General features: G+C 39.4%; 2 protein-coding genes across 3 annotated transcripts in view; one reads left to right on the plus strand and one right to left on the minus strand.

Annotated features, from left to right (window-relative positions):
- Positions 1 to 14,341, plus strand: part of dnajc17 (DnaJ (Hsp40) homolog, subfamily C, member 17) — a 62,333-nt gene that overhangs the window by 38,195 nt on the left and 9,797 nt on the right. Inside the window, exon 11 of one of the 2 annotated variants that reach the window (XM_066694435.1) lies at positions 6,937 to 7,038. The exons of the other annotated variant lie outside the window; for it this stretch is intronic. Within the exon in view, the coding sequence (XP_066550532.1) occupies positions 6,937 to 7,023 (87 nt within the window). The 3' untranslated portion in view covers positions 7,024 to 7,038. Of the gene's footprint in view, positions 1 to 6,936; positions 7,039 to 14,341 lie in introns of those variants that run through there. 2 annotated transcript variants of the gene reach the window in all.
- Positions 1,107 to 6,612, minus strand: LOC136716980 (cdc42 effector protein 3). The gene is made up of 2 exons (XM_066694436.1): positions 6,164 to 6,612; positions 1,107 to 2,998 (listed from the first exon to the last, which is right to left on the minus strand). Exon 2 carries the CDS (start codon positions 2,897 to 2,899, stop codon positions 2,333 to 2,335), a length of 567 nt encoding a protein of 188 aa, XP_066550533.1. The 5' UTR covers positions 2,900 to 2,998; positions 6,164 to 6,612; the 3' UTR covers positions 1,107 to 2,332.

A 14,341-nucleotide genomic window follows, 5' to 3' on the forward strand; every position in this document is an offset into this window, starting at 1 on the left:
TTAGAGGTTATCTATTTGTAGGTGGTCTTTGACTGGAATTAACTTTCCCCTTAACCTTGCCTTCTTCAGCCTGCTGTTCAGCTCTGAAACGTCAAAATGGCTCCATAATTAGTATAACCGCTGAGACTATTAAAACCAAAATCCAGGAATTATGGCATGGAACTACAGCCTGACCCATACGGCCTCCCCTGCCTCCCGCAGTGTTTATAATGGAGAAGAGGGGAGCTCCTTGATGTATGTGTTTGGCAGGATTTGGCTGTAGACTTCGCGGGAAGCAGGCTTGTTTGTTCAGCAGGTAGCATTTAAAGCCTCATCAGAATTTGTAACGAATAGCTCCGTTACCAAAACCCAAAGGCTCGAGCACATGTGGAAGTATCGCCTTTCTTTTGTTATTTCTCAATTTGGAGCAGAAACGGTAGTAAAGGCTGCATTTTACAGCTAAAATAACAGGGTTTGTGTTTTGGTTGAAACCCTCAAGCGGGTTCGGGTTGCGCCCTTCTCTCCTCTTGTTATTGAAAGCAGAGCATACCGTTTATTTCTTTTCCTCTGGTATTGCATAAGGGTGTCAGGCCAGGTCTGGAGTGCTAGTGAGGAGGTCCACAGGGAAGTGCTGGGGGTAGAAAATTGCCCCTTTTCCTTGCTATATAGTAAGGACTACAAGACGTCATGGGGTGAATATTTTGGATTCCGTGGTGCTAATAAAATGCATCTCTGAGTATAATTTGCTAACTTGTATTGTACCTCAGGTCCTAAATTACAGAAATGTGTTTAAGATGTGCACAGGCATTGAGGTTTGCAAGTTTAAATTTACACAATCAGTTACTATAGCACCTTGTTGTTTTGTGAATTGCATAGCTGTTGAAGGTCATGGCAAGTCTCTCATTACAAAATACACTGTAGTATGCTGGCATCTCATAGAGATCTTTCAAAACACTTGTCAGCCTGGGAAGATGAATAAATGAAGAGATCCTGCTAATTAATATGTATGTTATTATGATCTAAAGGTAGTTCCAGAGCTTACAAATTGGTGAGGGCCAGAAGAAGCATGTTCTTATCATTTATAAAGGAGAACAGCGAGTTTTACCCTTTACTGTTTCATTTTACTCCCCTAAGTGAGACCATCACAATTTTATTTCAAAAATATAAATTTATTGATATTAAAAATATTAAACCCCCAACCACATAGATTCCTGCATATACATGCTTAACCATAAATAGATAGTTGTGTCTGGAAAAGAATCATCATACTTGGTCGCTGGCTATAGTCGTCAAAACACTCCAATTTACAATACTTCACTTAGAGCATTAAAGTTTCACAGGTAGGGTTGCAAATCTTAAAAGTGGGAAAATACTACAGCTTTATTCTGATTTTCTTTTGAAATGTCCAGTAGTGGTAATTACAATTTCCCTGTTAGCATAGTTTTCCTCTGCCAGTGGCAGGGATGCACCAGGGTGTTGACTGCAGCAGATGTAGACCCAGTAGACGGGGCTGTCCAGTTTGTTCCATGTCAGTGATGATCTATAGGGATCCAAGACTGGATGCTTTGTCACTATGACCCCAGTATATCTCCATTCACCCCAGCTGCTCGACACAGGAGACAATAGACCCATTTCTATTTCTATTGCTTCTACTTACAATACAATACTACAATTGATTCTACCTTTTGTTGTGTTGGTTTCAATGCTTACAGAGCAATGGGACTATTTTCACAATAGATTCAGGAGTTTCCAGTGTTCCATAGAAGAAGTAGTTCCATAGAAGTATTTAATTTCCAGTGTTCCATTCTTTTCCATAGAAGAGAATGCATGTAATCAAGACAAACTGAAGAAAATAGTCCATCTCATTGTAGATTTTGGGCTTCTCTCCACTAAGTAGTAAAGTGGCTGCTTTTCTTGGTAATACAGTAATAACAAGCCAGTGCTAACAGCCATTTGTACTCTTTTACAGTTTTTATCTTCACATTTTCTCTAAAGTATCAGGCTAACTAGGCAGGAATAGCTTTAGTTTCCTTCTGTCAAAAGCATGCAACACCAGCAGTTCATTAGTCATTCCAAACTAATGTACCAATAGTGAGCCACAGATAATATCTACGTTCAGGCTACTTGTACAAGGCCTTTGTCAAAAACAGACCTGTGTAAATTTCCCAACTGATTTAACCTGTGTCTAGCAAATCATTCACTAAGATCCAAGGCTATGTGCTCACAGTTCCCCCACCAGCCTCAATTGGCTTTTGTCATCTTACAGGATACTTGGGTTTTTAAACTATAATTTCTGGAAACAGGATACAAATATTTCCCCCCCATGAAATCCTTCTTAATTTGGGAGAAGGACTTATTGCTGTTTTTTGTTCATCACGTTAAGGACGTCATCGAGTATGGATGGGCCCAGGTCCAGGTCTAAAGAAAAGGCATAGTCGTCTTCTAGAGACAGAGATTCCTCCTTGTAAGACACTGTAGCCTGCGAGTCTCTGCCCGAGCTGAAGCTCAGCTTGTCCATGGTGTCGCCCTGGTCCTCCTGTTGAAGGTCGTCTGATTCTAAGCTGTCCAGCATTGGCATGGAGGAGGAGATCTTTCGCCTGTGGCTGGTGGGTTCCCAGTTTTTGCTTTCCTGTGGCTGCATCTCCTCAGGGTTGAGCCGAGGGGGTTTGGGTGGAGGGGCACAAGCTAAAATCAAGTTCTGTTCACTCTGGGAGCTCTTGAGGAGGAGGCTGTGGCCCCTCTTGAGGAAGGTGAGGTCTCCAAAGGTTTCCCCACTGTCCCCGCTACCAATGTGGGAGAGGTGTCTGAAGTCGCCCAGGGGCAGGCTGATCATGTTCACAGAGAGGACCTCCTTCCGCTTATGCTTCTTGGGCCAGCGGGCAGAGGCGGACTTCAGGTACAGCGAGGTCTTGAGTGGCATCTTGGCTGGAGGTTGTAGTCGAGGTAGGATTTGAGTGCGCAAATGTCAAGCAACACCGAACTTAAAACTCTGGTTCCATCACACGGGTAAAAGTCTTCTCTAGAGAGAGGGAGAGAGAGGCAACATCATGTGTTAATTGCTGAACATTTTGTAAAAGTTAAGGAATTTAAGTTATTTTACATTTTTATTGTAAATTTGTTCCTAGTTTGATTGGTCATGTTGGAATTGTTTAAGGGGAAAAAATCATGCCAGAGCCGACCTGAAGAAGCACGCAACAACCTTGTGGTTAAGTTTCAAAAATAGCATTATTACTCATTGATAGTTTCATTTTGACCCGGTGAGCTCTTTTTTTAATAAAAGGTGTTACAGAACATCTGCATTCAACACCAGATGCATATCCTCGCTGTTGTTGATGGTCCCTTAACAGTGTGAAAACACAAAATGTTCTCCAGTCTGTGTTTAATAAATGCACCTGTTCTCTTAAACTGCAACTGATTACAGTTATTCATCATTTGGACCAAAAGAGTTATTCAAATGTGCATCAAGGCAACTTTTAAAGTGAACCTAATTATGTTTTAATATGTATATATACACACACACACACACACACAAACACACACATTCTTATTTAGCATGGATCCAAGTCATACGTGATACATGCACGCACTGGGCAGACCTGACTGTGCCTGGAAATGCACCAAAGAGATCAGGGAGAAGTAGTTAAGTATAATTTCAATGGACTCAAATAGCATGAGCCTGGCAGATCTGTATTCAGAATAGTTCAGTGAATTGCCGAGAAACTAGACATCCTGTGATCGAAAATACTGTAATAATTCATAGCTAATAGGGCTAAAATTGTAACTCGCCATCATTGGGCTTTTTTTTATTTAGACATAGAATTGAAAATGTAAAAATCTGTATTTGTTCTGTTTCTAATTATTTCTAATATATACATATAAGGTAGCAGTGTGGAGTAGTGGTCAGGGCTCTGGTCTCTGGAGCAAAGCATTGTGGGTTCAGTCCCAGGTGGGGAACATTGTTGTTGTACCCTTGAGTGAGGTACTTTACCTAGATTAAAAACCCAGCTTTATAAATTGGTAATTGTATGTTAAATAATTTGATATATTGTTACAATTGTACATCATTGAAAGTAAATTAACTTAGTGTTACATTTTTTTCCGCTTACCTTTTGAATATAAATGCGCCCTATTGTCCCGCCCCTTCTCTCATTTCTGTATGACCGTTTTTTGCTTGATTTGCCATGGATAAGATTAGGTGGCCCATCCCTAGTCCTCCACTGCGAAACATAATCCCTTCTTTCTTCTGCTTACTGCCTTGAAATCTTACTGAGGGTAAAGGGCATTTTCAAGTGCTTCTACAGACCAGTACTAGGAAAGATCGCATTGTGCCGCCTTCATGTTCAGCAAGCACACAATCTCATTGGACAAGCCATTTCAAAAACTTTACTTTAGTAAAAACCACTGTAGTTGATTTGCAAGGGAAATACGATCCAAGCAAAGACAACACAGAGTCTCACTATACACATTAGAGTACAACAATGTAGTTTTAACTTCAAACAAATACAGAAGATTGAGAGAGATTTATTTCCCTTTTCCTATAAACCTTTTATTAAGTAGAAAAATGATTGCCTAGCCTTTTTTATTGTTCCTTTCACTTTTATATCAGAATAACAATCAAAGAACAGGTTTAGTGCAGTGTTGTGTAACCTGGCATGTACTGACTGGTAAGGCCACATTTCTGTTATGAAGCTTTCTGGCTAAAAGGGGTGGGAAAAAAATGTTCAGACTAGCTGGGGTTTATTTTGCAATGTGAAATGCAAGGCAGCTTTCAAAGTGTCTTGTTTCTTGGAATTTGGCTGGTAATTTATTTCTTGCATGTTCTGGTTGGCTAATGAAACAGTTCTTGCTGGTAATTTCCACTTTACATACTTTGAAATCTTCCTCTTGTGTAATGAAAATACACAATGCGTGAGTTCATAGCACAGACACACTACAGTTTAAAATATCTTCGGCACTAATCTCTAGGTGATGCGCACGACCACATTTATCAGAGAGAATGGAAGGGGTGTAACTGATAAATCTACAGATGCCCTAACTAAGAAGGAATATAATTGTTATGCTAAAACATGCCACCAATGTACCCCTGTATGTGCTATTATGTTGAATTATGGTTATAAGGAGTTTAAACTACTCTGATACTGTAAGTGTACATTTAAAAAATAAGCAGTTTAAAGTTAGAACCATTAGACAGGATTTTGTGACTGTCACCAGACATTTACTCTAGATGGATGAAAATGTAGCTGCTCACGTCAAGATAAGTTCGTTTCGCCTGTTCACCATATATCGCCTGAAACCAAACAGTCAGAGTTAATTGCTGTGAAATTGAATTTAAGTCTGTTTCCGTCTATTCATTGTCAACTGGAAAAACTTCCTCAAACAATCAAATTCTCGGAAGTTAGTCCATACAGTATCAATGCTGTTGATTTTGTTTGGAGTCGAGCAGAGATTAAAATCTCTTGGTTCCTCACTTTCTCACCTTCATGTAAATGTTTGAGAAAATGGACAGTTTAATTATTTAAAAGCGTGTGAAAAACTACATTTCTTGCTTTGCCCACATTTAATTCCAGTTGTCCATGGTAAAAAGTAATAAGTTTGAGTAAAAGGAGTCTGAATAGGAACACCTGCCTTTACGATTTTTTTTTTTTTTTTTTTTTTTCTAATTTTACTGTATTGAACAATTCTTAGTACATTATTGCAGGTCTTTAACACAAACCACTTTAAAGAATTTTTAATTATATTTTTTAAATGACCATATGCTTTAGCAAGTTTGCTTTCAAAGTTTCCTTATTTATAATTTGAAACGTTCAGTCGTAAAACCTTTAGAATATATATTTTTAAATTTAACGTCTCCCCATAAACATTTTATCACTGCCTTTTCAGCTGCAGGAGATTGGTGTGTCAGAAAACAAGTGTTTGAAACACAGCATTCCTTTTAACACATGTAATTTTCAGTTGGGAGGATTCCTACCACATTTGTAACAACCAAAAATTAAATGTTCCATAGGTTTCCACAGGTTTCTGAAATTGTACTTTTCTTAACTAGATCTGAACAATCCTATATTGAGTGTTTTGCTGTATAAGGCCAAGTAAATTAGTTCTCGAGTTCCCTATTTTACTGAATTTGTTGTTTTAAGTTTATTTCTCAGTATGGTATCTGAAAAGAAAAAATCCTTTTATCTCTTACCTGAGGACAGCCGACTCCCTACAGTCTTCCTGTCTTTCTGTTCTCTCACACCCACAGGTAAATCACAGCAGAGTACAGTCAGGAAGTAGTGCTAATATTTGCAGTAGACGAAAACATCACTTCAGCGTGATCAGGCTTGTTCTGCTGTTGGTGGCGGGGGGGAAAATTCAAAGCCCAGAGGAGTGTCAATGCTCGGTTGACAGTTGCAGTTCAGGATTTATAGAATTAAATGATCACAAAAGAGAGATCAACTGACCAGCTCACACAACAGACACTGTCCAAAAGTAAAAACTGTGCGTCTGTGTCCTCTAACATTAGGCTTTTGATCGCACCCGACCTGTCTGAAAGTTGTGCCTCCTACCTCACACATCCCAGTGTTGAAATTGTCCTGACTCACGCTGGGAACAGTTATTTAAAATTCTCGTCAGACAACTGTGACGTATAGCATAGGCAAAGGTGTAGAAAGCTCTAACAACTAGGTTTAGTGGATTTGCAAAATAGACATGGTACACAAGATTAAGTCACACACCCTCAAGCTAGATAACTAGAGAATATGTTTTTTTACTTTCAAGAGATTTGCATTGTGGGAGGTATTAATACCTGGGCTAAGAATTTGTCAGGGGTGGCACCTTTATTTTAATGTTTGGCTTTACGTTGGATTTATTTGCTTTTTTTTTAACATGGATTGGAGTGTTACACTTTTGTAGTCTTTTTTGTTTCAGTGGAAGACAAACACTATTACTAATCTCTGTGTCATTGTCTATCCTCTCCAGATTTCCTGTATTCAGTGGGCTTGGCCAGGGAAGCACACAATTTTCCCACTCCAGAGCTGCAGGCAGACATTACCAGTGCTCAGCTGAGTCAGTTTACAGTATTTGTAGCCCCAACTCCTCCCACACAGTGTGAAATTACTGCATGTCTAGGTATTTCTCTGTTTTTGTTGTCTGCTGTTTTATTTATTTTTAAGACCATCTGTCCAACTGATGGAGTTTTTTGTTTGTCGGTTCTTTATAGAAACCTCACAGACATTTCAAATTCTTATCAATGAATCTTACGCTGTTGTTTTAGTTGTACGTCAGTTTACTGAGGAACAAGATATGATATAAAAGGGGAGTGGGGCTAGTCTTTGTTACATTATCATACATGTGCAGTGCAGGTTGATTTTAAGGATTCATCCACCTGAAAACTTTGGTTGACCCGTATTCCCTTTAAGGGATTGTGATAACAGCATACACCTCTGTGTGAAGGTGGAAGCCATTACTGTTTTTTGCAATTTCCACATATGTTAATATGAATGACCTAAAACCTAAGCAGGGATTAATTCACACACACAGTGCTTTTCCTCTGAGACTTTTCTGGAGTGTTTATTCTGTGGTTTACTCTGACTAACCCCTTCCTTGTATTACACAATAGGGGTTTTGATGTAATTTGTGCACCAGCTTTCTGATTCCGTGATTCACTGCATGCTGATGAGTTGTCCCAAGTGTGAACCTGCATCCTCATTACAGGGAACACAGAAGTGCTAAAACCAGGTTGATCTTCGCATGCTCTTTCAGTAACATTGCATAATCGGTATTGTGTGTCAATTACCACGAACGCCATTTTTCCTGTGGGAACCCCTTTGTTAAAACACAGCACCCGCTACTGTAAGCCTGAAACAAGCAGGGATTAATAATAAGAGTTACGGTGAAAAAAAGGTGCACTTTGTTCTACCTTCACATTCATGCAGCACTACATATCATGCAATAGATAATCCAAGATGCCGTGTGTGTTATCAAGCAGTCCTGTTTGAACAGAAGCCAGAATCCCGAGCTTCCGTGCGTCTTAAATTAACAGAAGACTTCCAGATGTTGTGAGTTTCCTCTAGAAACCCAGAAACCAGTCTCGACAACCACAAAATCAGACGCTCGCCCCCCTACCCCCTCCCCTTTGACTCAAATCCTCTCCAGAACACCGGGTCTTGTTTGTGTATCTGCTCCTCACTAAATCAGACCGTCTGCTAGCCCGGGAGCCTGCGTGAATACATTTGCACGCTCCCGAGAGGACTCATATTTAAATAAACCTAGCATACGTGGTATAGGTTACACAGGGATTTATAGGTTTATATTTTATATTTTATATTTTTCTCACTGCAATTTGGAATTCAGATGTCACAGAAACCCAGCAAAGCCCCATTACAGCCAAATGGATCATCTGTGAGAGCCATTCTCATTTGTGAGCCAAATCCTCTGGCCTGTCCCCCACATTTCATTTTTTGGTATAATGTAGAAAGAATTCCAGCCCTTGCGGAGCTTTGGTAATTGTATAGCATTTGTCTAAACTGTACACCTCCCTTGTGCTGCATTAAACCGATATTGAATTTTACAACCTTATAGGATTCCATACTGGGATTCCACTTCCCATAATAGATCAGTCTGTCACGAGTTTTGGTGAAAAGCTAAAGTGTCCTCATTGTATTTATTTAATTCAGAAACCACTATTACCAGAAAAAAAAGGGTTCTTTTCTTGAAGGCAATGGGATCTTTTAGCCGATTGAGGGCTGGTTTTCCAGACCCAGATTAGCTCAAGTGAACTACTTGATGTTATTTTCGGCAGAGCAGTCCTAGACTATTGCTAGTCAATCTCTGAGTTATAAATGGAAAGAATAGCACCCAACAGAGAAGGCATAGTAATCAGCTTATAATATTTGTTAGTCTCGGTTTATATATATTTTTTCCTATAGCTAAAGCTTGGATGTTTAGAAGTTTATTGAGCTGGATGGTTCATCTCAGTTGCCACCTGGCAGAAATCCTTTGAAATAAACCCAACAGACCTATTAAGTTTTACTGTGTGCATGTATAACACAATAATCTGTTCTGTCAGATGAAATTACACACGCAACTTAAATACCTGACTTATCATAACATTTACATAAGATTGGACTAACAACTTGGAGTTTGCTATCTTTTCTTTTTTGGTGGAGTATTGCAAAAAGTGCCAGGATTGTTTCTGTGGATATCGAGACAATGCAGGGCGTTGCTGGTGTGTAGAGCACGGTGAGTCGTCTATGATCTGAAATAAGGTTGCTTTTTATTTGTAAGCCAGACACTGAACTGTTGACTTGGCCTCCATGGTGTTGCCCATGAAAGGCTGCATTTCTGAGTTGGATCTCGAGGGGTCTTGGCCCATTCCTGGTTTTGTGGTTCGTTTGGATATTCTCCTTCTCTCTGCTTATTTTTTTATATTGCCATTCAAGTGAAACTGCATCCAATTGTATAAAGCTGTGATGTTAATAAAGATATATATATATATATATATATACACTCACCTAAAGGATTATTAGGAACACCATACTAATACTGTGTTTGACCCCCTTTCGCCTTCAGAATTGCCTTAATTCTACGTGGCATTGATTCAACAAGGTGCTGAAAGCATTCTTTAGAAATGTTGGCCCATATTGATAGGATAGCATCTTGCAGTTGATGGAGATTTGTGGGATGCACATCCAGGGCACGAAGCTCCCGTTCCACCACATCCCAAAGATGCTCTATTGGGTTGAGATCTGGTGACTGTGGGGGCCAGTTTAGTACAGTGAACTCATTGTCATGTTCAAGAAACCAATTTGAAATGATTCGACCTTTGTGACATGGTGCATTATCCTGCTGGAAGTAGCCATCAGAGGATGGGTACATGGTGGTCATAAAGGGATGGACATGGTCAGAAACAATGCTCAGGTAGGCCGTGGCATTTAAACGATGCCCAATTGGCACTAAGGGGCCAAAAGTGTGCCAAGAAAACATCCCCCACACCATTACACCACCACCACCAGCCTGCACAGTGGTAACAAGGCATGAAGGATCCATGTTCTAATTCTGTTTACACCAAATTCTGACTCTACCATCTGAATGTCTCAACAGAAATCGAGACTCATCAGACCAGGCAACATTTTTCCAGTCTTCAACTGTCCAATTTTGGTGAGCTTGTGCAAATTGTAGCCTCTTTTTCCTATTTGTAGTGGAGATGAGTGGTACCCGGTGGGGTCTTCTGCTGTTGTAGCCCATCCGCCTCAAGGTTGTACGTGTTGTGGCTTCACAAATGCTTTGCTGCATACCTCGGTTGTAACGAGTGCTTATTTCAGTCAAAGTTGCTCTTCTATCAGCTTGAATCAGTCGGCCCATTCTCCTATGACCTCTAGCATCAACAAGGCATTTTCGCCCACAGGACTGCCGCATACTGGATGTTTTTCCCTTTTCACACCATTCTTTGTAAACCCTAGAAATGGTTGTGCGTGAAAATCCCAGTAACTGAGCAGATTGTGAAATACTCAGACCGGCCCGTCTGGCACCAACAACCATGCCACGCTCAAAATTGCTTAAATCACCTTTCTTTCCCATTCAGACATTCAGTTTGGAGTTCAGGAGATTGTCTTGACCAGGACCACACCCCTAAATGCATTGAAGCAACTGCCATGTGATTGGTTGGTTAGATAATTGCATTAATTAGAAATTGAACAGGTGTTCCTAATAATCCTTTAGGTGAGTGTATATATATATATGTATATGTAATATGTTTTCCATCCATTACAATTTCCTTCCACATTTTTTTGTATTCCCTTAATGCATCTGCTAGTTGTCACATTCTAAAATCTAATAATAATAATAATAATAATAATAATAATAATAATAATAATAATTAAAAAGCGTGGTTAGCACAAAGCTGAACATGCAAAATTCCTGGCTGAAGTATGTTTGTTCATTTTTTCTCCCCATACGAGATAATGAATATATATGGTATATGTAACCTACTTCTAAATTTAGATTTCTGCTGCCCTAAAAGCTGTAATTAGCATTGCAAATCGCTGACCAGGCATTTATTGCTTTCCATTAAAATGACTCGTTAAAATGCCACCAGATAATACACAGCTTTTAAGTTAAAGTTAAAATATATGTAAGTCCCCAAAAAGGTCCCATTAGCGGTTTAGAAGACAAGAATCAAAATTCCTTTTATTGGAAGAGAACTCTGTAATTGTGTTTTAGGCCCCTCACAATATCACAGTCCAAGCTAACTTACATTAATAATGTCAATTCCACTCCAGTTTTTAAAATTGCCACCCCTGCTGATCAACATCTTAGGCAGGGCTCCTTCATTACATGAGACAGGCTGGGCTGATTGCTGCACAAATAAACCGAGAGTAAACATCTCCGAGCTCCTGGAAGTCTCTCAGAAATTCAGTTGGCTCACCTCACTGACGTCAGCGGTCTGAGCAGCTGTGTGAGCCTCTCTTTGTGTAGGAATGTCTAGTGGCAGCTACTAGACATGCCACTCCTGGGAACAGTGTCTCGTCTCTCTCGTTCAGAAGAGCCGTCAGTGTTACGGGACAGACTTGTTCACATTCATGAACCCTCAGGCCCCAGCTCAAGTCGCCCATGGGGATGTCTTCTGAAAGCACAAAGACGGCTTCAGAAATCGCACAGTAAATGCAATGATGCCCTGTACCAAATGTGAAATAGTTCTCTCAATATTCTAACCTTGCTAATATCTTCAGAGTTAGCTAGACTAGACCATAAAAGCTTTCAAGCAGTGTTTGACATTTATTTGATCCTTCAGTCAATCAACGAGAAGCAACCATTCTAATATCTTCCTATATGTTATCAAGGATTTCGCTGCAGTCCCCCTAAGAACTCAGAAGCAAATGAGATGTAATGGAAGTAGAAAGTCTAACTTAATCAGCAGTGAATTCAAAATCCACATGTATGTTATGGAAGTGATTAACAGGTAATTGTTCCATGTAACCATGAATGCCATAACACATAAGCAAATCCATGACCGTTCCCTGAAGAGTGACATCAGGATTGGAAAACTGAGAATCTTCTTGAACTGTGGTTTTCATTTTAAACACAAGTGCACAGCTCTTCTTGAGATGAAGACTGTAACACCATTGTGGTGTCTTGTAAAGGCTGCCATAAGGTCATTACACATAACTTCAGGTTAATTGTTAACTTATCTTTCGATAGAGTGGGAGACATTTATTTTATGATCTCATGACCAAAAAATGGACCTGAGCAGCTCCGCACTGTTCAGTGATGGTGAATTCCCAAGCACGTGGGAAATTGCCTTTTGCTGTGGTTTCGACACTCCTTCATTTGGTCTTTAATGCGGAACTTTGATTTGTAACAGATTGTTAATTTTGAGGTCTTCTCAAAGTTATTGAAAAGCTTTCAAATGCATTGCAATGACAGAAAGCATTATTCAGAGTAATGTTGTAGGTTATAACTACAGAAGTCTAATGAATGCATTTTAAATGGTGCAGTCTTTTGGAAATCAATATGAATGTATGTGTTTGAATGTGAGAGATATGAAACAGATGATAGTAGACCGTTAGTACGAAGGGAACACATCTGTATTTGAAATCGGAGGGAAATCTGAAAACATTTACTCCCAGAAAACTGTGGTTGTAAAATCATTTCCAATTATGAAATTAGCAAGAGCTCTCAAGTTTTTTTTCAGGGGCACTGCTTTAAAGTAAACCCTGCGAGGAGGTCTGCATTCCAGAAAGTGTTTATTTAACACATTCATTAGATTAGAACACATTTCACAATAGGGCACCAATGGCTATCATAAACAAACACTTTCAGTTGGAAAGCAGTCCTTTTATGCTTTTGCTTTCTGTGTTTCCTGCCTCGATAAGACCTGCCAGACTAATCTACATTAGTTTAATTATCTTTAAGACCCATGATAATGTTATCAATGTGGTACACGGATTATCTGCATCTCATTAAAAGTCTGTATTACTAATAGTCTGTGCTCTAAATGATTTTTTCAGGGGACAAGACCGCTTTGAAAACCATTAATTATTGCCCTTGTCTTAAATTCCAGTGTAAAATTGCTGTTTAAATACTTACTGGATAATCTTGAGGATCTACACCAGAGGACAGATTTACACAAAATGCAGTGGAAAGTCAAACTGTTATTTTCTAGATTTTATTAATTTAGTTAATGCCTTTAACTGTGGCAGTTTATAGTTACACTTGCAGTAGGTAAAGTGGAACATGGTGAAATCCCAAGCAATAATAAAAGTAAAACAAACTTTTTGTATTTATACCAAGTATGTTCTTATGCTTTAAGATGCTTATTTGTTTGGTTCAACCAGCTCTGAGTTCATTTTTTTAAGCTGCTTAAATTACTATGCAAAGTCAAGTGCAACTGTTTATCTGCTTTGGAAAATCAGGTTCCCTTTATACAAATACACATGGCAGGTACTATATGTGAAAGTCTTCCTAAGTTATTTTATTTTATTTGACAAAGGCAAAGACGCTTAAAACTACGGACACGTCTCTCAGGAATCTGTCTGTACATCAGATTTCAGTCAGCGGCCCTGACGTCCGTAATCAAGACATAACAAATAGAGGGATGCTTTATCCTCCCCAGAGAAAGCTGTGTCTAGCAGCGATCTTGGCCAGTTATTAAAAAACCAACTGCAGCATGGAACAGGATATTAAATCGCTTGAGATAAAAAAGCTTTCAAGGAAGTGCCCCCCCACTAGAAGAATCATAGCACATCCATCATGACAGGCTGAGCTCAATCCCAGCAACAATGGGCTTCTCCAAGGCCAGACTTCTGTCCTCAAATCTTTTTCAAGAGCCAGCTGCATGCAAACAGCTGCATTTCCAGTATCCACAAATCAGTGCACGTCTCCCTCCAATTTATACAAATGTAAGTTCTTTCCCTCGTCCATTGAAATGTAAAGCCTGAGTTTAGTCAGTGGCTGAGTAGGAGGTCAGCAGACTGCCGCTAATGAACGGTCATAGAGTAATTTGGCATTGCGTTGGAACCTTGCTTGTGAATTGGGCTACTTCTTCCTCGGCCTAGGCCTAGACTGATTATCTGATAAATCCAAACCAATCTGCTAATGCCCGTAGTCTAAATGGGAGCTCAAGGTATTCTCTGGCCCAACATGCAATATGCATTTTAACTGCACTGCTTCTACCTACACTGGTTCTTATTTTGTGGTGTTTAATCAACTGTTGTGTTGGTACTTTGCAAAAACAAATTGATACTGTTCCGGTTTTAAAACAAGACGTTTATTATTCTATTACATCATGTTTTCCAGAATAAGTTCTTTATCCAAGGATATTAAAACTCACATGTTCTGACACATCTTTGTTCAAACACTTGCTCTTTTAATTTCTTCTTCTTTG

The sequence above is a fragment of the Amia ocellicauda genome, chromosome 21 (genome assembly GCF_036373705.1).
Source record: "Amia ocellicauda isolate fAmiCal2 chromosome 21, fAmiCal2.hap1, whole genome shotgun sequence".
NCBI classification, from domain to species: Eukaryota; Metazoa; Chordata; class Actinopteri; order Amiiformes; family Amiidae; genus Amia; species Amia ocellicauda.

Bases quoted from the DNA above. Each gene is read 5' to 3' on its own strand.
- LOC136716980 (XM_066694436.1), bottom strand. From the start codon at position 2,899: ATGCCACTCAAGACCTCGCTGTACCTGAAGTCCGCCTCTGCCCGCTGG.